This window comes from Eumetopias jubatus, unplaced genomic scaffold (genome assembly GCF_037043125.1).
Source record: "Eumetopias jubatus isolate StellerSeaLion01/CBP00866 unplaced genomic scaffold, mEumJub1_p1.0 scaffold_8, whole genome shotgun sequence".
Lineage (NCBI taxonomy): Eukaryota > Metazoa > Chordata > Mammalia > Carnivora > Otariidae > Eumetopias > Eumetopias jubatus.
Window position 1 is genome coordinate 102,515,169 of NW_028274814.1, and position 18,736 is coordinate 102,533,904.

At 36.6% G+C, this 18,736-nt stretch overlaps 1 protein-coding gene across 3 annotated transcripts in view; it reads left to right on the forward strand.

Annotated features, from left to right (window-relative positions):
- The window catches only part of NAV3 (neuron navigator 3), a 346,824-nt gene that overhangs the window by 307,539 nt on the left and 20,549 nt on the right, over positions 1 to 18,736 (forward strand). The window contains exons 25-34 of one of the 3 annotated variants that reach the window (XM_028105477.1): positions 1,548 to 1,669; positions 2,646 to 2,666; positions 3,351 to 3,523; positions 3,818 to 3,883; positions 5,142 to 5,295; positions 6,704 to 6,878; positions 11,631 to 11,734; positions 14,451 to 14,546; positions 14,805 to 14,973; positions 16,361 to 16,596. In XM_028105477.1, coding sequence (XP_027961278.1) covers positions 1,548 to 1,669; positions 2,646 to 2,666; positions 3,351 to 3,523; positions 3,818 to 3,883; positions 5,142 to 5,295; positions 6,704 to 6,878; positions 11,631 to 11,734; positions 14,451 to 14,546; positions 14,805 to 14,973; positions 16,361 to 16,596 — 1,316 coding nt within the window. The remainder of the gene's footprint in view (positions 1 to 1,547; positions 1,670 to 2,645; positions 2,667 to 3,350; positions 3,524 to 3,817; positions 3,884 to 5,141; positions 5,296 to 6,703; positions 6,879 to 11,630; positions 11,735 to 14,450; positions 14,547 to 14,804; positions 14,974 to 16,360; positions 16,597 to 18,736) is intronic. The other 2 variants (XM_028105478.1, XM_088025643.1) reach the window with 2 other exon arrangements.

The window sequence follows — 18,736 nt, forward strand, 5'->3', positions numbered from 1 at the left end:
TTAAATATAGTAATAGGTTTGGCCTTAAAGCAGATTTAACCTTAAAAACAATTTTATAATTTCTTAGTGTCTCCACTAGCAATTTCAGTTCACTGTAAGTAGATAAAACTTCAATTTCAACAACTATAAATAAATTGTATGGAATAAGTGGCTATCTTCAAAACATGATTAAATATCAAATGTTTTTTTTTTTTTCCAAATTCTCTTGTGTGACTAAAGAAGCACTACATGCTGGGCACCTGGGTGGCTCAGATGGTTAAGCGTCTGCCTTCGGCTCAGTTCATGATCCCAGGGTCCTGGGATCGAATCCCGCATCGGGCTCCCTGCTCCTTGGGAGCCTGCTTCTCCCTCTGCCTCTCTCTCTCTGTCTCTGTCTCTCATGAATAAATAAATTAAATTAAAAAAAAAAAGAAGCACTACATGCTTTTGAGAAGTATGGCAAGCCTGAATCACATGGCAGTTAGCACAATAGACGTTAGAATCTGTCTAGGTGTCAGATTGGCTCTTCTGTGTTTCAGCTTTGTGACTCTGATGAAATTACTTTTAGTAATTAAACTTATGTCAGCGCTTTGCTTTAAGAATGAAATTAGATAAGGGGCACCTGGGTGGCTCAGTCAGGTTAAGCATCTGACTTCAGCTCGGGTCATGGTCTCAGGGTCCTGGGATTGAGCCCCGTGTCAGGCTCCCTGCTCAGTGGGGAGTCTGCTTCTCCCTCTCCCTCTGCTGCTCCCCCTGCTTGTGCTCTCTCTCTCTAAGTAAATTCTTTAAAAGAAAAAAAAAAGAATGAAATTAGGTAATCCCAGGGCAGAGTAAACACATAGTAAAAGCTAGCTTTATTATTACGTGTTATTATTATTACTGTCATTACTATTCCAAGTCACGGGTGGAATTATGATGGAAGAATTGCACTGTCTTAAATATGTTTTCTGTTTAGTTCACACATGCAGCCTATGCAGTTGCTTTCTTGAGCACCTTTCCCTCACTGGCTCTTTGACCTTGGTCAAGTTACTTCTTTGTACTTCAATTTCATCATCTGTGAATTGAATTGCTTAAATGACTTCCAAGGTTTGTTTTGGCTCTATCATTGTATGATTCTATGAAATGGAAAATTAATATATTTAGCTTCAGTAGCTTTATTCAAAGCACTAATATTAAAAAGACACAATTAATTCTCATGCTATTATGAGTTTCCATTTACTCCACGGAAGTAATCATTTGGAATAAATCACTTTGGAAGATCTGCTTGATCCAGGTATTCAGTAGAAATCACTAGCATAGCATTTCATTTTTGGATGAAACTTGGAACTCATTAAACCACCAGAGCTACAAACTTATATGAGATGCCCAATGAATCTTAATGCAGATAACCCATTAAAGCAAATAAGGTGGTACTTTATAAACTTATAAAACCAAAACTGCACTGAAATGATCTGTACAAAGCCATGTTGACTTTTATTAGCAGACTTCCTCTCAGAAAGCCTCAAAGTCTTATTCATTCATAGTGAAAGTCTTTAGGAGCTAACGTGATGCTCTCTGTCTGTTGCTAGATCTCCGCATCAGAAGACAGCATTCCTCTGAAAGTGTTTCTAGTATCAACAGTGCCACAAGCCATTCCAGCATTGGTAGTGGTAATGATGCTGACTCCAAGAAAAAGAAAAAGAAAAACTGGGTAAGCCCTGGTCATTCATCTCATTCAAAAGCTTGTTAGTGCACAATGAGTCAGGTTTTTTTTTTTCTTTCTTTTGAGCTTTAGAAATCTGTAGCAGTTTACAAAGAGTCTCCTTCAAGTAACTGGCCCTTGGAATGCTGTACTCGTCACCAAAAGTAGGGTGGCATGGTGCTGAGGATGTTTTAGTCAGGACTAGTCTTGGGTTTGAATCTCAACTCTGCCACTTACTACTTGCACCATAGGCAGGCAACTTCACTTGAGGGGGCCTACGTTTTCTCATCTACAAATATAGGATAATTAATACAGGCTTTTTAAAGTCATTATAAGGAAAAATAAGATGACATCTGTTACTAAATGAAAGGGCAGAAGTTTACTATGGGGATGAGGAAGAAGAAAAGATGGTGGTGTGGTGGTGATACTGATGGTGGGGTTGGAGGAAGAGGAGAAGAAATGAATTGTAAAAAAAGGAAAGAAGAAACCTTGAAAGCCTCCCCACCTCTCACTTCAACAGGGCATAGTGTGGATAAAGCTTCACCTCCTCAGAAATCAACCACATTAGGGTCTGCTTTCTTTCTTTCTTTTTTTTTTTTTTAAAGAGAATATAGCAGAAATACAGAGATGCACTTTCATAGAACAGTGCTTTACATTTGCTAGATATAGAATTTATGATGATATTAAGCAATTGCTAAAAAAAAAATCTGAAGGGAAGATGCTATCACAGCAAAATGTTTAAAAACCATGCAGTAAAGGATTTCTTTTAATACCATAAACCAAAGTAGTTTTTTGAATAAGTGCAACTACTGATGAAATCCAGAACATAACTATCAGAGGATTTTGCTGGAGTGCCTACTATAAATAATGAAAGAAATATCTCTTTTGTTTTAAAAAAAAATGTTTATACAGGTAATATTTTAAAATACTGATCAGCCTTCATTCCCTTGATTTGTAATTCCACACTCTTTCATGTTTCTGCAAGGTGAACTCTAGAGGAAGTGAGGTGAATATAAACCGTGGACAATTTGGCATGCATCTATAAAAAATACCCTATCTTGGCATGAATGCTATTCATTTTGGCAGTAGGCTTTTTATACCTTTTAAAAACAGATTACCTTGTATGTCTTTTCTTTGTGTCTTTTCATTTTAATCTCAAATTTTAAAGAGAAGAGGTAAAAACCACTTTCTGAATAGAGCTGTAGGGGATAACAATTCTGGTTTTGAATAGTACGGGAATTGAAAATTTGAATAGAAAATCACAATTAATGAAGTGTTAGGTGAATTTGATTTCATTTTGCTTTTTAAGTTTATACTGTCAGCAGGACATGACTTGATTGTAGCGCTAAAGTGGCCATTTAAAACAAATTGCCTTGAAGAGAGAAGCATTGGGAGTGGAGATCCCTTCAAGGTACTTAGTTTTAAATGAGTGCTCTGACAGCCATGCCCTTGACCCTGCACTATTTCAAAGCCTTCCGTGTTTGCGCTGCGCTGGATTAATATAAGAATAAAACAAAACACAAAACGCGGTATCATTTTTTTCTAGAGATACCGTGCTGCACCTGTTAATACTCTGCTTGTACATACTGACCCCAGGCAGTGGCTAGGATGGCACCTGCAAACTAACGCCCCAAAGCCAAATTCTCCAAATGCAAATAGACACGAAAGGTAATTTCTGTCCTCTTTTCAGCTGAGAAGCTCATTCAAACAAGCCTTTGGGAAGAAAAAGTCCACCAAGCCTCCTTCCTCACATTCGGACATTGAAGAGCTCACTGACTCATCCCTCCCAGCATCACCAAAAGTGCCGCATAATGTGGGTGACTGTGGGTCCACATCCATGAAGCCCTCACAGTCAGCCTCAGCGTAAGTCACTCCCCCCTGCAGGATGCTGCAATCTTTTTAAAAAACAACTTCAGGACACGCCCCTGTTTGTGTTGTAAATGCAGTCAGGTTGTGCCTTCACAGAGGCAATACCATCTGTGCCGGTCTTTTTCCAATCTTCCTTAGAACTATGGACAGCCCTCGTTTCTCCTTCCCATTTCACATGTTAGAATTTGAGTGCTTTGTGATCTCACTCTCCACTCTTCTGAGTCATCAGTCTCACTTCTTTTCACTGGCATTTGTCCATGTCTCTGTCTCACTGTGCATTCAATGCAGGTCACCCCTTGTCTGGCCACCAAAGAAACGGCAAAATGGCCCTGTGATCTACAAACATAGATCCCGGTAAAATGGCGTGTGATGCATGCAACTTGCCAAGTTCCTGGTTCTAACCTCAGCAGCATTTGCCTTTGCTCTTTCTAAAATCACTCGCATGCATTTCAACGATAAAAACCTCCTCTGTCTCCGGTTTTGAAGTCCAGCTTGTTTTCCTAAAACCAAGCTGTAATCCATTTGCCTTTAATTCCATTAGATAACCTAGCATACCATTTTTACAGTAGCTCACCATTTGATGTTACAAGAATGAATGAAACCTTGAGAACGTAGAACATGTGCTCTGATGAGGTGATTCTCTGTTTTATGTACTATTTAAAATCAAATTTCCTTGTATGCCCATGACAATGACTAGCATAGAACTGTCATGTAGGACAGAGCCACTAATAGGACCATTTAAGACGCTTGGGTATCCCAGATAATTTCACCACTTATATAGGAAGGAGGAACCCAGCACTGTCATTTTGTAACCAACAACACAGCCCTCACATTTTAAGTGGAAAAGGTACTAGTTAATAAAAAGCAAGTTCTTGCATTGTATTTCCTGCAAAACTGCCCACAAAATAACAATAACAAAATAATAAGGAAGTAATGTATCTGACCTTCAAGCAGCCCTCGACTAGCCCGCTTGCATGGGTTGAAACCTGTGATTTAGCTTCATTAGCTTTGATCTCCTAAATCAGCTGAGCCTACAGGAGGATTATATAACACTCATCCATTATTTAAATGTCCAAAACTCATCTCCCTGATTTATTTCCTACAATATTTGTATTGGATTTTCATGGTAACTTGAAGATAGTGTTGTGGCAGATAACGTTATACTTTGCACAGTTTTGCAAAAAAAAAAGAAATCAGTGTTTTAAGAACATTATAACTGCTTTAAAAAATATTTCATAAGTTGCAAATAGAAATTTAGGTCCCTTGAAAAATGGCGGGATGAGATGGTGTAATGCTATGCAGTCCCATGAATATCAGCCACAAGGATATTTTGAAGATTACTTGGTATTGAGTAATAATGGATTATTTTTAAACTTCAGAAAAATGGGAAGAAAGGATTAAAGGAAAAAGACAGCTCCTGTTTTCTGTTTTGAACCTGTGAATGTATTACTGTTTGTAAAACTCTTTTTCCTTCTCTTTAGGTTTTGCCGGTAGCAAAGAACCTCTGTGGCTGCTGGATAATATTGCAGTTCAGCCTTAAAAGAAGCATTCGTTTTCCTGATCCTCTGGCTTCCCTCCCGATGACTGATTTTGTGTTTGGTTCCCTCTTCAGGATCTGTGAATGCACGGAGGCTGAGGCAGAGATAATTCTGCAGCTGAAGAGTGAGCTCAGAGAAAAGGAATTAAAATTAACAGATATTCGACTGGAAGCCCTCAGCTCTGCTCATCATCTTGACCAGATCCGGGAAGCTATGAACCGGATGCAGGTCAGTGCTGACGCACCTTCCAAGAGCAAAGAGGAGAGATGAAAAATACTATTTCGTTGCCACTCTTGGTTATTATAAAAACAAATCTACCTTTTAAACCCACTGTGGAAGCACACTCTGTTTATTCAATATTTGCACCTCATTTTCTAACTTTGAACGGAGAGTTTTGTCACAGCCAGGCTTGGAAGTGAGAGTACTGACTGGCCGGTCACACTCAAGGGCCATTCAAGACACCCGTACCAGTGATTGGATTCACTTGAGAGCTGAGTTTGTCGAGAAACTACTACAAGCCTCGTGCCTTCACTTTCCCATGATTTATCTTTGTGTTGGCTTTTCTCCCTTCTTTTGAAATCTGACTTTCAATTGCCTATACCTATTTTTTAATGAGGAAAAAAAAGTAATGAGGAAACTACAGAAATTTAACACAAGCTTTCTAAATATGAAAGTAAAAGTGATGTAGAATGCCATCTGTAAAAGTAAAGCTTTTGTATTTTGGGGAAGCATCTGAAGGCTAATTTCAGAAACAGTCTGTGCTCAGACTGATTTTTCGTTTTATTATTGTAAACCTGTAATCCCTGGGTACCGCAGAGGACTGAAACAAGGAAAGCTCATTGCTGAGCAGATTTATCTGCTACTGTGTATATTCACCAAAAGGTCTTTGTGGTTTTTATGAGCCTAGTGCCCTCATTTGGAAGGAACAGAAACTTTTTCAGATGTTAGCTGGGGTTTTGAAGTAATTTTAAATCATCGTATTTATATTGTTTATGTTTGACTCTGGTTTTCAACTTTTCATGAGTTCAGAGTATTGCAAATGGCATTATTTACCTGTAGGATTTTAACAGTATGTTTAAAATGAGAAATTTTGGGATGCCTGGGTGGCTCAGTCAGTTAAGCGTCTGCCTTCAACTCAGGTCATGATCTCAGAGTCCTGGGATCGAGTCCTGCATCCAGCTCCTTGCTCAGTGGGGAGCCTGCTTCTCCCTCTGCCTGCCGCTTCCCCTGCTTGTGCTCTCTCTCTCTCTGTGTGTCAAATAAATAAATAAAATCTTTTCAAACAATAAAATGAGAAATTTCATGAACACTGTAAATATTATTATTCTTGATTTAAATGGGACCAAGTCCTGGAAGACTCCTCAAATATATGGTATATTCAAAAAATACCTAAACAAATTCTAATGGTTAGTGCATCTATATTTGTGAATACATGAATATACATATATAAGAAAGAGAGTAAGTTAACTTTCCTTCTGTGGAAGGAAATCTTGTTTTCATAGTTTATATTTGTTTACTTAACATATCACCACATGCTTTAATAAACCAAATCATCAACTCTGATAAAAGCATTGGTACCATTTTCTCACTCAAACTAGCTGGATTTTTTTTTTCATGTTTCCCATCCTCTCAACAGAATGAAATAGAAATACTGAAGGCAGAAAATGACCGGTTGAAGGCAGAAACTGGTAACACGGCTAAGCCTGCTCGTCCACCGTCAGAATCCTCAAGTAGCACATCCTCCTCATCTCCACGGCAGTCGTTAGGACTTTCCCTAAACAATCTGAACATCACAGAGTCTGTTACCTCAGGTAATTTCGGGCACACACCTGCCTGAATCAAACCATGACTGTGGCTTAGCGGGGGGGGGGGGGGGGGGGGGCGGGGGGGGGCTGGAATTTAGGGAATGTCACCCACCACTGTTCTCACCTTATCCTCGGAAAAATGTGAGCCCTCTTAGTTCTCGGGAATAGCCCCATTCTTCTTTTAAAAATTTCTTCTATTTTGTTATAACTTTAAAAGAACGTTCTCTGTGGAAGAGTGAGACTTAAGAGATAATGGTTTTCATGTCATTTAAAAAAATTACTTGTGCTTGAGAAGTACCTCCTTAATGATTACAAACACAATAAGGAAATAATGTTCTCAATGGTGAGCATTAGTACTTACGAATATAATACTAGTAATCCCATGCAATTTTATAGTATTTTAAGGATACAAAGCCCATTTACGAGTGTATCAGGACCTCTCCGTAAATTTGATCAGATGATCTTGCATGATGTTGTCCAGAGAGAACATAATGCTACTATGTCACCCAGGGCACAGTTCTATTAAATTTCCAACAAATGAAAAGAACTTACTGGATTCTGTTACTGTGTTCAGGGGTAGTAATGATGGGACAGGGGTACAGTCTTATTTCATTGCAAGTTGAATCATCTGACATAATGTTGTCTTAGTATGTGATAAACTCTTCAGTTATAAAGTGTAACTGCTCCTATGGCAGTGAATCATTTTATGTATAGAAGATTTAGTTCAGGAGAGATTTACATGAAGATCTGTGGTAATTGCAAAGCATAGCCACCAGATGACGCTTGGAAACCAATGATATACATGTTCCTGGGTAACTGTAGATTCCATTATACAACTATATAGTTCTTCCCGGCTTGCCTTAAATTACACTAAAATAGAGAAGAAGAAAATGAGGAAGAGAAACAGAGACCCAGCATGCTGTTACTGATTAAATTATTAATAAATCACATCTCTTCTAGAAAGTCAGAATTTTAACAATTCTACTGCTATATCTGCCCTTCATAATGTAAAATGAATGGCTCAAATGTATAACTTGGCTTTCTTCTTAGAAAAGACAAGTGGGAACTAAAAGGCAAGTAGGAACTCCCTGAAATTCAGGAAAACACTATAACATTTGGCAGGTATTGGGGAAAGGAAATGAATTCTGAGAATAAGCATCAAATAAAACGAATATTAGTAGCCAAGAAGAAACAGAGATGTCATGATATAATGAACTTATAAATCATACAGTAAATTAGAGCTATGGGACGACGATTGTAACTTGAATGTGTGAATTGTAAGGTGTTATCACTCAAATTCTTCAAAAGATGCTAAAAAAGAAAAAACAAAACCTTTAAATGTACAGATTCTGGGAGCCCTGAGCAATTCCTATATGTTGGCTTGTTAGTGATGGGGCTTGTTGGTGATGAACCTAATGGAGAAGTGAAGCAGGGTCCATAGCCAAAGGCAGTCAGTCCGTAACTTTCTTGTCCTGGGTTGACTCCTAAGGAAAATCATGGGCTTGTACCTTACAGGATGGCGTCATGGCAGGATTTCACTGCTTGTTACATGATTTTATCTCATGGAAATATAATAAGGCTTAAAGGAGGCATAGTTAGTACTAAAGATAGTTTAGAAATAGAAGCCAAATAAAAATGAAACTAAAATTCATGTCCAGGAAGGACTAAAATTCATAAAGATAAAGATAAATTAAATAAATCAAGTATAGTTTCTGTGTTCATCAGACTGAAAATACTGATGTCCATGATTCAGAATTTGGGGCAAATTTTGGGGGAAGGGGGTTTCAAAAATGTACTTTTTATTACTCATTATTTATTTGTAGTTCAATATTATTTTATTTCCCTAATTATTTCTCATTAGTGATAATTATATCTGAACTAACAAAACATTAAATCACATGAGTAGGATACTGTTTTCGCTGCCTTCACTCTTATTTACTGGGTTCAAAATTAGAAATCAGAAGTGCCTTTACATGGGGGCTTTTTAGCAAAAGAACTTTCTAGGGTTCATGATTAATTTTTTTAAAAAGGTGACAAGTAGGCAGGAGTGTGGATAATTGACAAATGTTTGGTTCCTGAAATATAACTGCATATTCCATATATCCAGTAAAGACAGAAGTTTGAAAAGCCTTCATTTTTTTGGTCAGAATTTCACTTGATTGTAACCAGAATGGCAGATCTTTTTATTCTTCCTTCAAAATACTGACGGAGGACCATGACTTATTTTTTGTAAAGAACAAAAACAAAAACAACCCCCCCAAAAAAACCTGAAAAAACACACATACACAGAAAACCTCAAATTTGCTGTTTTTCATTTTTTTCTTGGAGTTGTTTCTTCAGGTGATCATCTTATCAATATATTGGGAACAGGGGAAGACACAGAGTGAGTTGTGATGTGCTCCTCCCCTCACTGTGAAGAGAACGAGTTACAATAAACACATGGAGAAAGGGAATAATGGTTAGAACAGCTGGCCTTATTAAACACTGAGGATAAAGTGCTGTAAAAGCATTATCTCTGTTGGTCTCAGTAGCCCTATGAAGTAGGTGTTGTTTGAGCCCCATTTCACAGATGAGGAGACCAAGATTGAGGAAAGAGACGATAATAATTTGTTCAAGATCACGTGACTAGTAGGAGGCAGAGCTATGAATCCAGTGCCTGACCTTTTCAGTCCTATATTCATTTTGCTTTAAGTAACCACATATGAGAAGTTGAGGGAGACATTCATTCATTTATTGGTAAATATTTACTTCACTGCTGTCGGGAGAAATTCCGTATTTTAAGCACAGTTTTAAAAGTAAGCATAACATGAGATGAATAACAGGTTCCAAAGCAAATCTGAGCAGAGAAGTAGATCAGAAATCAGATTAAATGCCTTGCTATGGAGTAGTAGGCTGCTCATGATCTGGCCCTTGTCCACCTCAACATCATTTCATACTAATCTCCCCCCTGCCAACTTGATCTCCCCACCCCTGCCACCCAGAGCATTTGTATGAGCCTTGAACACACCTACCTCTTTCATCAAGGCTTTTGCATTTGTTTTTGTTTTCTGGACCTCTTTTCCTAGGTCTTTCTTGCTGGTCTTAGCTCTAAACAGCACCTCCTCAAGGAAGCCTTCCAGGATGACCTATCCATGTAGAGCTGCCTCTCTTTGGTTACTGTTTCACTGCTTCGTGCCCATTATTTCTTGAGCTTGACATATTCTGTAATTACCCTGTTGGGAATGTATACTCCAAAAGAGCAAGAAATTCATTTTGCTTCTCACCCTGGTATTCATTCCTAATGCCCAGCGCAATTCCTGGTATCATTTAGGTTTAATAAATATTTTTGAATATTTATACACCTTTATGACTAATTGAGCAAAGTACTACAGAAATAATTTGGTCACAGCTTACCAGAAATTTAGATGTAGGCAGCCAACAGTAAGCCACTCTAAACTTCTAAGAAAAAGAGCAAGAGGATTAAATGACACTTAGCAAAGAGTTTTACTTTTGACTAAGATAAGCAACAAGGTGAGAGATTGTGAGCATATTAATCTGGTAAAATAATTAAATTTCTAGCAAGGAGATTATCTTTGATGATTTAAAAATTTCTAACCAAAAAAAATCCATATCCCTCCAATTCTGTTGATTTTTGATTGTTATGGTCCTGGGGCATTTTTTTTTACTCCTTCTTTTGTGAAATTGCATATTCTTAATTATTAAGATAATAGGACCATTCTGTTTTCGGAAGTTATTTGATTAAATTATCATTTCTCTGGTACTACATTTATAGCCCTTATCTCTATAAATTTACAGTCAGAGTAATTGAGTCCCCTTGTCACCAGACACATGTGCTCTTTAGCACGTAACTGAATTTCTTTTGTCCACAGAGCACCATATTCATATTAAACATGGCTCTATAATAAAATTATTGTCAAAGGAAAACATATATGTGGGATAGTTGACATTAATAATTATCCAAATTGGACATTAATCTCATATAATATATTTTGAAAATTAATCTTTAATTCCATTTAAAGGCTGATGCTTTGAAGGTTAGCTAGCTTTATCATGCTTCTGTAAGTCTTAGCTGATTACTAGAAATACTATTTTGGTTTTAAAACTATAAGCATAAAGGGTATAGGAGAGTGATAATTAATGTGCTTCTGTAGGGAAGTATAATGCTATGGTTAAAATCCAATAACAGTAGCTAATAATTATAGATATAAGGTAAGCAGTAATATAGCTGGATATATGCCAAATGCTTGAAAATAATATCACTTGACTGCCAATCTCAGCACCTTAGCTTTCGTAAATTACATGGGTATTGAGCTTGGATATTTTAGGTTGGATAGAAAAATCAAATTGCTTTTCTGTTTGTCACCGTTACAATGGTAACTGAATATTACTCAGGTATTCCTCAGACCTGGGTATGATAGAAAAAGAAACCCCTTATTTCCTCATCTGAAGACAATGGCCCAGCATGTGGGTGAAGATCTTTGGAGGCAGAAATAAATTCTTAGACTAACCTTCAGTCCATCCACACTAATTCATCTTCTTGAAAGCTGAAATTTTTCAAACGAGTTAGGCTAGAATGGGAAAAAAAAGGCCAAATATTCCCACTGAAAGCTATAAAACTATGAGGAAGAAAACAATGAAAATAAACAATTCCAAGCTAATGTGACCCTATTGTGGGATGTGCTTGTGTGTGTGTGTGTGTGTGTGTGTGCGCGCGCGCACATGTGTGCATGTGTGTTTATTTCTTTGAAAATTTGGTAGATGTTTTGCTAGATGATGCTGGTGCTGGTGATGCAACTGGACACAAAGATGGCCGCAGTGTGAAAATTATCGTCTCCATAAGCAAGGGCTACGGCCGAGCAAAGGTATGTTCTTAATCTTAAATTCTTTATTACTAAAGCATGAGCATGACCATGAATCAAATGTATTTTAAATTTGAATATTTTTCCTGGTAGATATACTATCAGCAGTATGTGTCTTGTCATTGGCCTAATATGTTATAAAAACATGAAAGTTAGGGACTCAAAAAAAAATGGCACCATCATATAAGTAGAAATGTGGCTCGGTACATCACGTTCATTCACTGGTGACAATACTGGTTGTCATTCTCATTTCTATAACTTCAAAAAAGAAACATTGCTTTCTTTGACTTCAACATCTTGTCTAACATTCTTTCGGTGTCACCTATAAAATACAGGTGATATTTATGATGTGTAGTAACATGTTACCGAGCTGTCAATATAGGAGGAGACTATAAGCTATATGAATATTCTAGGTGCTGGAAAGATATATTTACTGAAATTAGTATGACAATTCCATTGATGCTACTTGTATGTATCATTTTTAAGCAAAGTCTAAGCTGATAAGGAAAATATTTTAACTTTTCTGGAACCAAATATTGCTATCAAATTGTGACTCAAGTCCTTTTTCAAAACTAAAAATATTATTTCAAGCTGAATTTGTAGTTGAGTGGCCAAGAATACAAATTTGTAAGTCTCTGAATTTTTTTCCTACCAAACAGAAAAACAAAAACTCCTTTGGAATTTTAAAACAGTTGAAGTAGTGAAGTTTGAAAAGTAAGATGGCACTTGTGAATTTTTACACTGAGCAAATATTCGAAGAATTCCAGTGCCATAAACTTTCTGCTTGAACAGCAGATTTATGCCTGGTTTTCCCAAGTGAGTCTTCATGCAAAAGACTGTAATAGTCTCAGTGAAGCTTAAACTATTTCTAATTTAAAAGCAGCTACTTACAAAGCATGGTGTGAGCATTCATTTTGACTGGGTTACAATAATACTGGAAAACAAGTTTTCTTTTTTTTAAATAATTCTTCAAAAGCAATGTTTTTGAATATCCAAAGTAGTTGTCTTAGTCTTCTTGGGCAGCCATAACAAAATACCATAGATTGGGTGGCTCAAACATCAAAAATGTATTTTATCACCATTGTCAAGCCCAAGATCAAGGTACTGGCCTATTTGGTTCCTAGTGAGGAGTCTCTCATTATATTGCAGATAGCCACCTTCTTGATATGTCTTCACATGTCCTTTCCAAAGTGTGTGTACTTGGAGAGAGAGAGAGAGAGATGAATATCTATCTCCCTTCCCCTGCTTATGAGTCACTAATCCCATCATGAGAGCCCCATTCTACTGACCTAATCAGATTTCCTTCTAAAGGCTCCATTTCTAAAAATCATCACATCGAGGGTTATGGCTCTAACATATGGATTTTGGGGAGACATAAACATTCAGTCCATAAGAGTACTAAAAAAAATCACAATGGTTTGCTGTGAATTTCTTAACTTTTTCTAGAAAAGGTATTGGCTTCTAACTTGGATTATATCTAAATGATGATAATAATCATTTACCCTTATAGAGGTGAGTGTTACAGAGGAAAAAATCAAGGCTCTGAGGTGGCTAAGTGTCTTACCTAAAGTCACATTTTTTTTTAAATTAGGTGATAGAGAGTCTGTGTTGTAGAATCCATATCTCCTAATATCTGACTCAGTTATTATTCTAACACCTCGTAAGGATGAATGCAGTTGGCGACCAGAATCAGGATTGTAACGTACCAACTAGCTAATTATATCTACTGCATCATGATCACTATTTTACATAACCATTTCCAGTCATCGTAGAAGAGGCTCCACTTAGACTATAAATCTTGAATTGTTTCTTTGTCCAATATATGTAGAAAGTACTCAAACTCCCATCCTACAAAAGGATAATAATAAATTTGGGACCATTCTTTGTATTGAAAAGGGATTCTTTGCTTGATAAAATGAGTCTTGTAGGATTCCCTGACATGTTTTTTCAGTGAATTTTCTGATAAATTCAAAACGGGAACTGTTTTGTAAATATGTGCATGCCATGCTACTGTGGATAACACATTTTTAAAAGATGGATTAGACTTTAGGGGTGCCTGGGTGGTACAGCTGGTTATGAGTCCCTCTTGGTTTCAGCTCAGTTTGTGATCTCAGGGTCGTGAGATCCAGCCCCACTTCGGGCTCTGCGCTCAGTGGGGAATCTGCTTGAGATTCTCCCTCTGCCCCTCCCCCTCAAGCGCTCTCTCTCTCTCTGCCTCTCTAAAATAGATAAAATAAATCTTACAAAAAGACACATTAGATTTTAGATATAATCTAAATTAACAAATGAGAAAACTGATTTTTAGACTTAACAAAGAGAGGATCAAAAATGAGTAAGATGAAGTTCTAGGAAATAGTTCTCTTCCATCTCTGTCACCATTTCCCTTCTACCAAGCTGCTTCTCTTCCAGAATGCACCCATTGCACTGAAGCAAAAGACGATTTTCCCTCCTACCAAACAGGTCATGAGTCAGTTTTCCGTACCATTCCACTTCATCTCATCTCTTTCTTTCTTGTTGTTACTTCATTTATTTGTTTAATTTGTTGGGATATGTTTTATTTTATATAATATACCATATGTGTCTGTTACAATAAAACCCACAGGCTTAATAAACATTTTAGTCTTAATTATGAGTATATTAATATGTTTTAGTAGAAAATATAGTGATAAAACAAGACATATAATTAGGTTTTATCGTGTTTTATTTTATTCTTATTTAGGATCAGAAGTCTCAGGCATATTTGATAGGATCCATTGGCGTTAGTGGAAAAACCAAGTGGGATGTCTTAGATGGTGTAATTAGACGTCTCTTTAAGGTAAATTGTGTAAGATATCCTGATATTTTTGAATATGTTTTATTTTAGAAGCTTTCCTTAGCTTTAATAATGTAGACGTATCTGCTTTTCCTCGCCCCCATTTCAAGCTTTCTCTCTTTTTGCTGTGTGATATTAATAATTCTTTTATAACCCATTCCAAAATTCGTGACGGCTAGCTTCATATCCCCATGAGTTTTGTATTTGTTATAGATGAGTTGAATCTCTGTTTTGACTTCCTTTTTGTATGTATCATTTTAGGAATATGTGTTCCGAATTGATACATCCACTAGCCTTGGTCTGAGCTCTGACTGCATTGCTAGCTACTGTATAGGAGATTTAATTAGATCCCATAGCCTAGAAGTGCCTGAACTGCTGCCTTGTGGATACCTTGTTGGAGATAATAACATCATTACTGTGAACCTGAAAGGTAAAAACAAAAACAAAAAGAAAAACACAACTGTATTTTTTTAACCAACCTTTTCTTTCTTCTTTCTTTCTTTCTTTCTTTCTTTCTTTCTTTCTTTCTTTCTTTCTTTCTTTCTTTCTTTCTTTTTCTTTCTTTCTTTCTTTCCTTTCTTTCTTTTTCTCTTTCTTTCTTTCTTTCTTTTTCTTTCTTTCTTCCTTCCTTCCTTCCTTCCTTCCTTCTTCCTTTCCTTTCCTTTCCTTTCCTTTCCTTCCTTCCTTCCTTCCTTCCTTCCTTCCTTCCTTCCTTTCTCTCTTTCTAGTTTCATTTCAAATTTTCATATTTGAAAATATGTTATGAAGAAAATGTTAACTACATTGATAGTTTTAGTATGAAATGGGACATATTTATTTTAAAACACTAAAATCATAGTAAAAACACTAAAATTCAAGTAAATGAAATTCTTTGACTTCTGGGATGTGAAACTTGGAATGTAATTTTGAAGATTCTCCAAGACTCAAGAAAAGGAATGTGATTTAGGGAATTTCAAATTCCTAGATTTATTCCATTATTATCTTTCATTTAGGGAGGACTCAAAGAATTCCTTGCCTATCCCAAAGTAATATATTCATCACTGTATCTTTGATTTTAAAAATATGTGTACCCAATAAATACCCACTGGGGATAGAGAATAGATGTTAAGAATTGGGACTAAGAAATTCTGTTTGCTTTGGATGATGTGATTAATTATAGGCAAATGGAATATCTAAAGCATACTTGTCTCCATAATTCTTTGTTCATATATGTTAAAGAGTCAGAGCACATCTATAAAAACTGGATTAATAGAGGAATTTGCCAACATTTGATTTTGTGATTAAGGTGCTTGGGTTAGTAAAAGGAGATACTGTTGCTTTGCTTCTTAATTCCTTGCCAAATATCACAATTCATATTCTTCAAAAGCTTAAGTGGTTATGTAGCTGGGGTTTGTAATGAGACATAGAAGAGAATGAAGAGGAGAACAAGGGAAGAACACACATACATTTTAATATTTACATTTATTCTTAACAAAACTGCCACCTTCAAAGGGAAGGAAGATACTATAATAGAATTTAATGTAATTCTTCCATTTCTCTCTGGAAACATAAGTGGGAAACCTAAAGTAGACAATGGAGGGAAGCCTGAACAAGAGGAAAGAGCTTACTTTCATTTGGATGTTCACTCTGCCTTATTACTAATGTTTTTTGTCTTAAAATGGCAACACGTGGTTGTGAGCTAGAAATATCAAGGAAAGCATTTTACCAGGCCTACATTCCTATGACTAATAAAACTCTTTTGTCAGTTAACGCTATATTTTAAATTCCGGCTTCTGTAGAACAATAAGGCATGCTGTTCCCTTTGTTTCTTCCTTCAGGGGTAGAAGAAAACAGTTTGGACAGTTTTGTTTTTGATACACTGATTCCTAAACCAATTACCCAAAGGTACTTTAACTTGTTGATGGAGCATCACAGAATTATACTCTCAGGACCTAGTGGTACTGGAAAGACCTATTTAGCAAATAAACTTGCTGAATATGTAATAACCAAATCTGGGAGGAAAAAAACAGAGGATGCAATTGCCACTTTTAATGTGGACCACAAGTCAAGTAAGGTAAGTCACAAATTCCTCAGAGAATTGTTGCTATTTATCCATAAGGGTTTTAAGCAATTAAGCTATAAGATTATGTGAAACCCATTCTGAACATGGAAACATACCATCTCTTTGACTAAAACTAAAATCTGGTGGATGACTCAACTCTGTTTCATGAATTTAAGCAAGACTACTTATTCAGTAACATTCAGTTATAAGGTACTTGGCAAGCATTGGGAATATACAGAGGAAAATGACAGTCTCTGTTGTCTCATTTCTCTTAGACAACCATTTGGGAAGTGTTGGAGTAGAAAAAGATCCATGCAGAGTTCTGTAGAAGCAAGAGGGGAAAATAGAACTCTTCCTGGAAGAATTAGAGCTTTATAACAAGTCAATACTTGACCTGGGTCTTAATAAATACGTGGGAATTAACTGGGGTGTTACAGCAATGGGGATGTGGGTATGATTAGAATTGTCAAGGCAGAAGTTCTGGGAGTAGCAATTTGCTTACATTTTATTTCTATAGGATTTCTCCTTAGGCATCTTAGGAAATTGAACCATATTTCATTTTGCCATCAACTAAGGTCTAATGTACCATAATAATCAGCTTGAACATGTCAGCTATTAATTAGGCATGAGGGGGCTATAAAACCTAGCCAGTACTTTCATATATTATAAGTAAAACAAAGAACCCTAAAAGAAAATAGTTAATGTCTAACATATTCCTAACACTAGAATATTTTTGCCTATAAGTACTCATTACATTCTCAATCAGTTCAACCTAAGCTTCTCTTAGGAAACTGCATCTGGGGGCACCTGAGTGGTTCAGTTGGTTAAGTGGCTGCCTTCAGCTCAGGTCCTGATCCCAGGGTCCTGGGATGGAGCCCCACATCAGGCTCCCCCCTCAGTGGGGAGCCTGCTTCTTGCTGTTCCTCTGCCTGCCGCTCTGCCTACTTGTGTTCCTTCTCTCTCTCTCTCTCTGTCAAATAAATAAATAAAATCTTTAAAATCTTTTTTTTTTTTTTGGGAGCCTGGGTGGCTCAGTTGGTTAAGCGACTGCCTTCGGCTCAGGTCATGATCCTGGAGTCCCGGGATCGAGTCCCATGTCGGGCTCCCCGCTCAGCGGGGAGTCTGCTTCTCCCTCTGACCCTCCCCCCTCTCATGTGCTCTCTCTCTCTCATTCTCGCTCTCTCAAAAAAATAAATAAAAAATTTAAAAATAAATAAATAAATAAATAAATAAAATCTTTTTTTTTTTTAAAAAAGGAAACTGTTATGGGCAATATCTTGATGGAATCCATATGACACTGGGTCACGTTATTTTTCCAAAGATAACCTGGTTAGATGATCTAAACTGACCCAGTCTCTCAGAAACTTCAGGCCTACAAATTTTCAGAAATAAATGCAAGTTACAAAATTTGGATTGGATTCTTGAAATAAACTAGACATACATTTTAGTGAACAAAACATTTCTTAATGTTATGAACAACAATATGCCAAAAAAACTGAACAACCTAAGAGAAATGGAAAAGTGTTTAGAAACATACAACTTACCATGACTGAATCAGGAAGAAATAGAAAATCTGAATAGACCAATTACAAGTAAGGAGATTGAATCAGTAATCAAAAATCTCCCAAAGAAGAAAAGCTCAGGCCAGATAGCTTCACTGATGAATTTTGTCAAACATTTAAAGAAGAATTAACACCAATCCTTCTCAAACTCTTCCAAAAATTTGAAGATGAGGGGACACTCCAAAACTCATGAGGCCAGCATCATCCTGATACCAAGACTAGAAAATGATACCACTAGAAAAGAAAACTATAGGCAATATCCCCAATGAGTGTAGATGTAAAAGTTTTCAATAAAAATACAGCAAACCAAATTCAGCAGCATATTAAAAGAATCATTCACCATGATAAAGTGGGATGTATCCCTAGGATACAAAGATAGTTCAACATACAGAAATTACTCAATGTGACACGGCATATTAATAGAATGAAAACAAATCATATGGTCATCTCAATAGATGCAGAGACAGCATTTATGAAGTACATCATTCATGATAAAAACTAAAACAAATTAGGTGTAGATGGAACACATCTTAACAAAGGCCATATATGATAAGCCCACAGCTAACATCAGAGTCAGTAGTAAAAGGTTG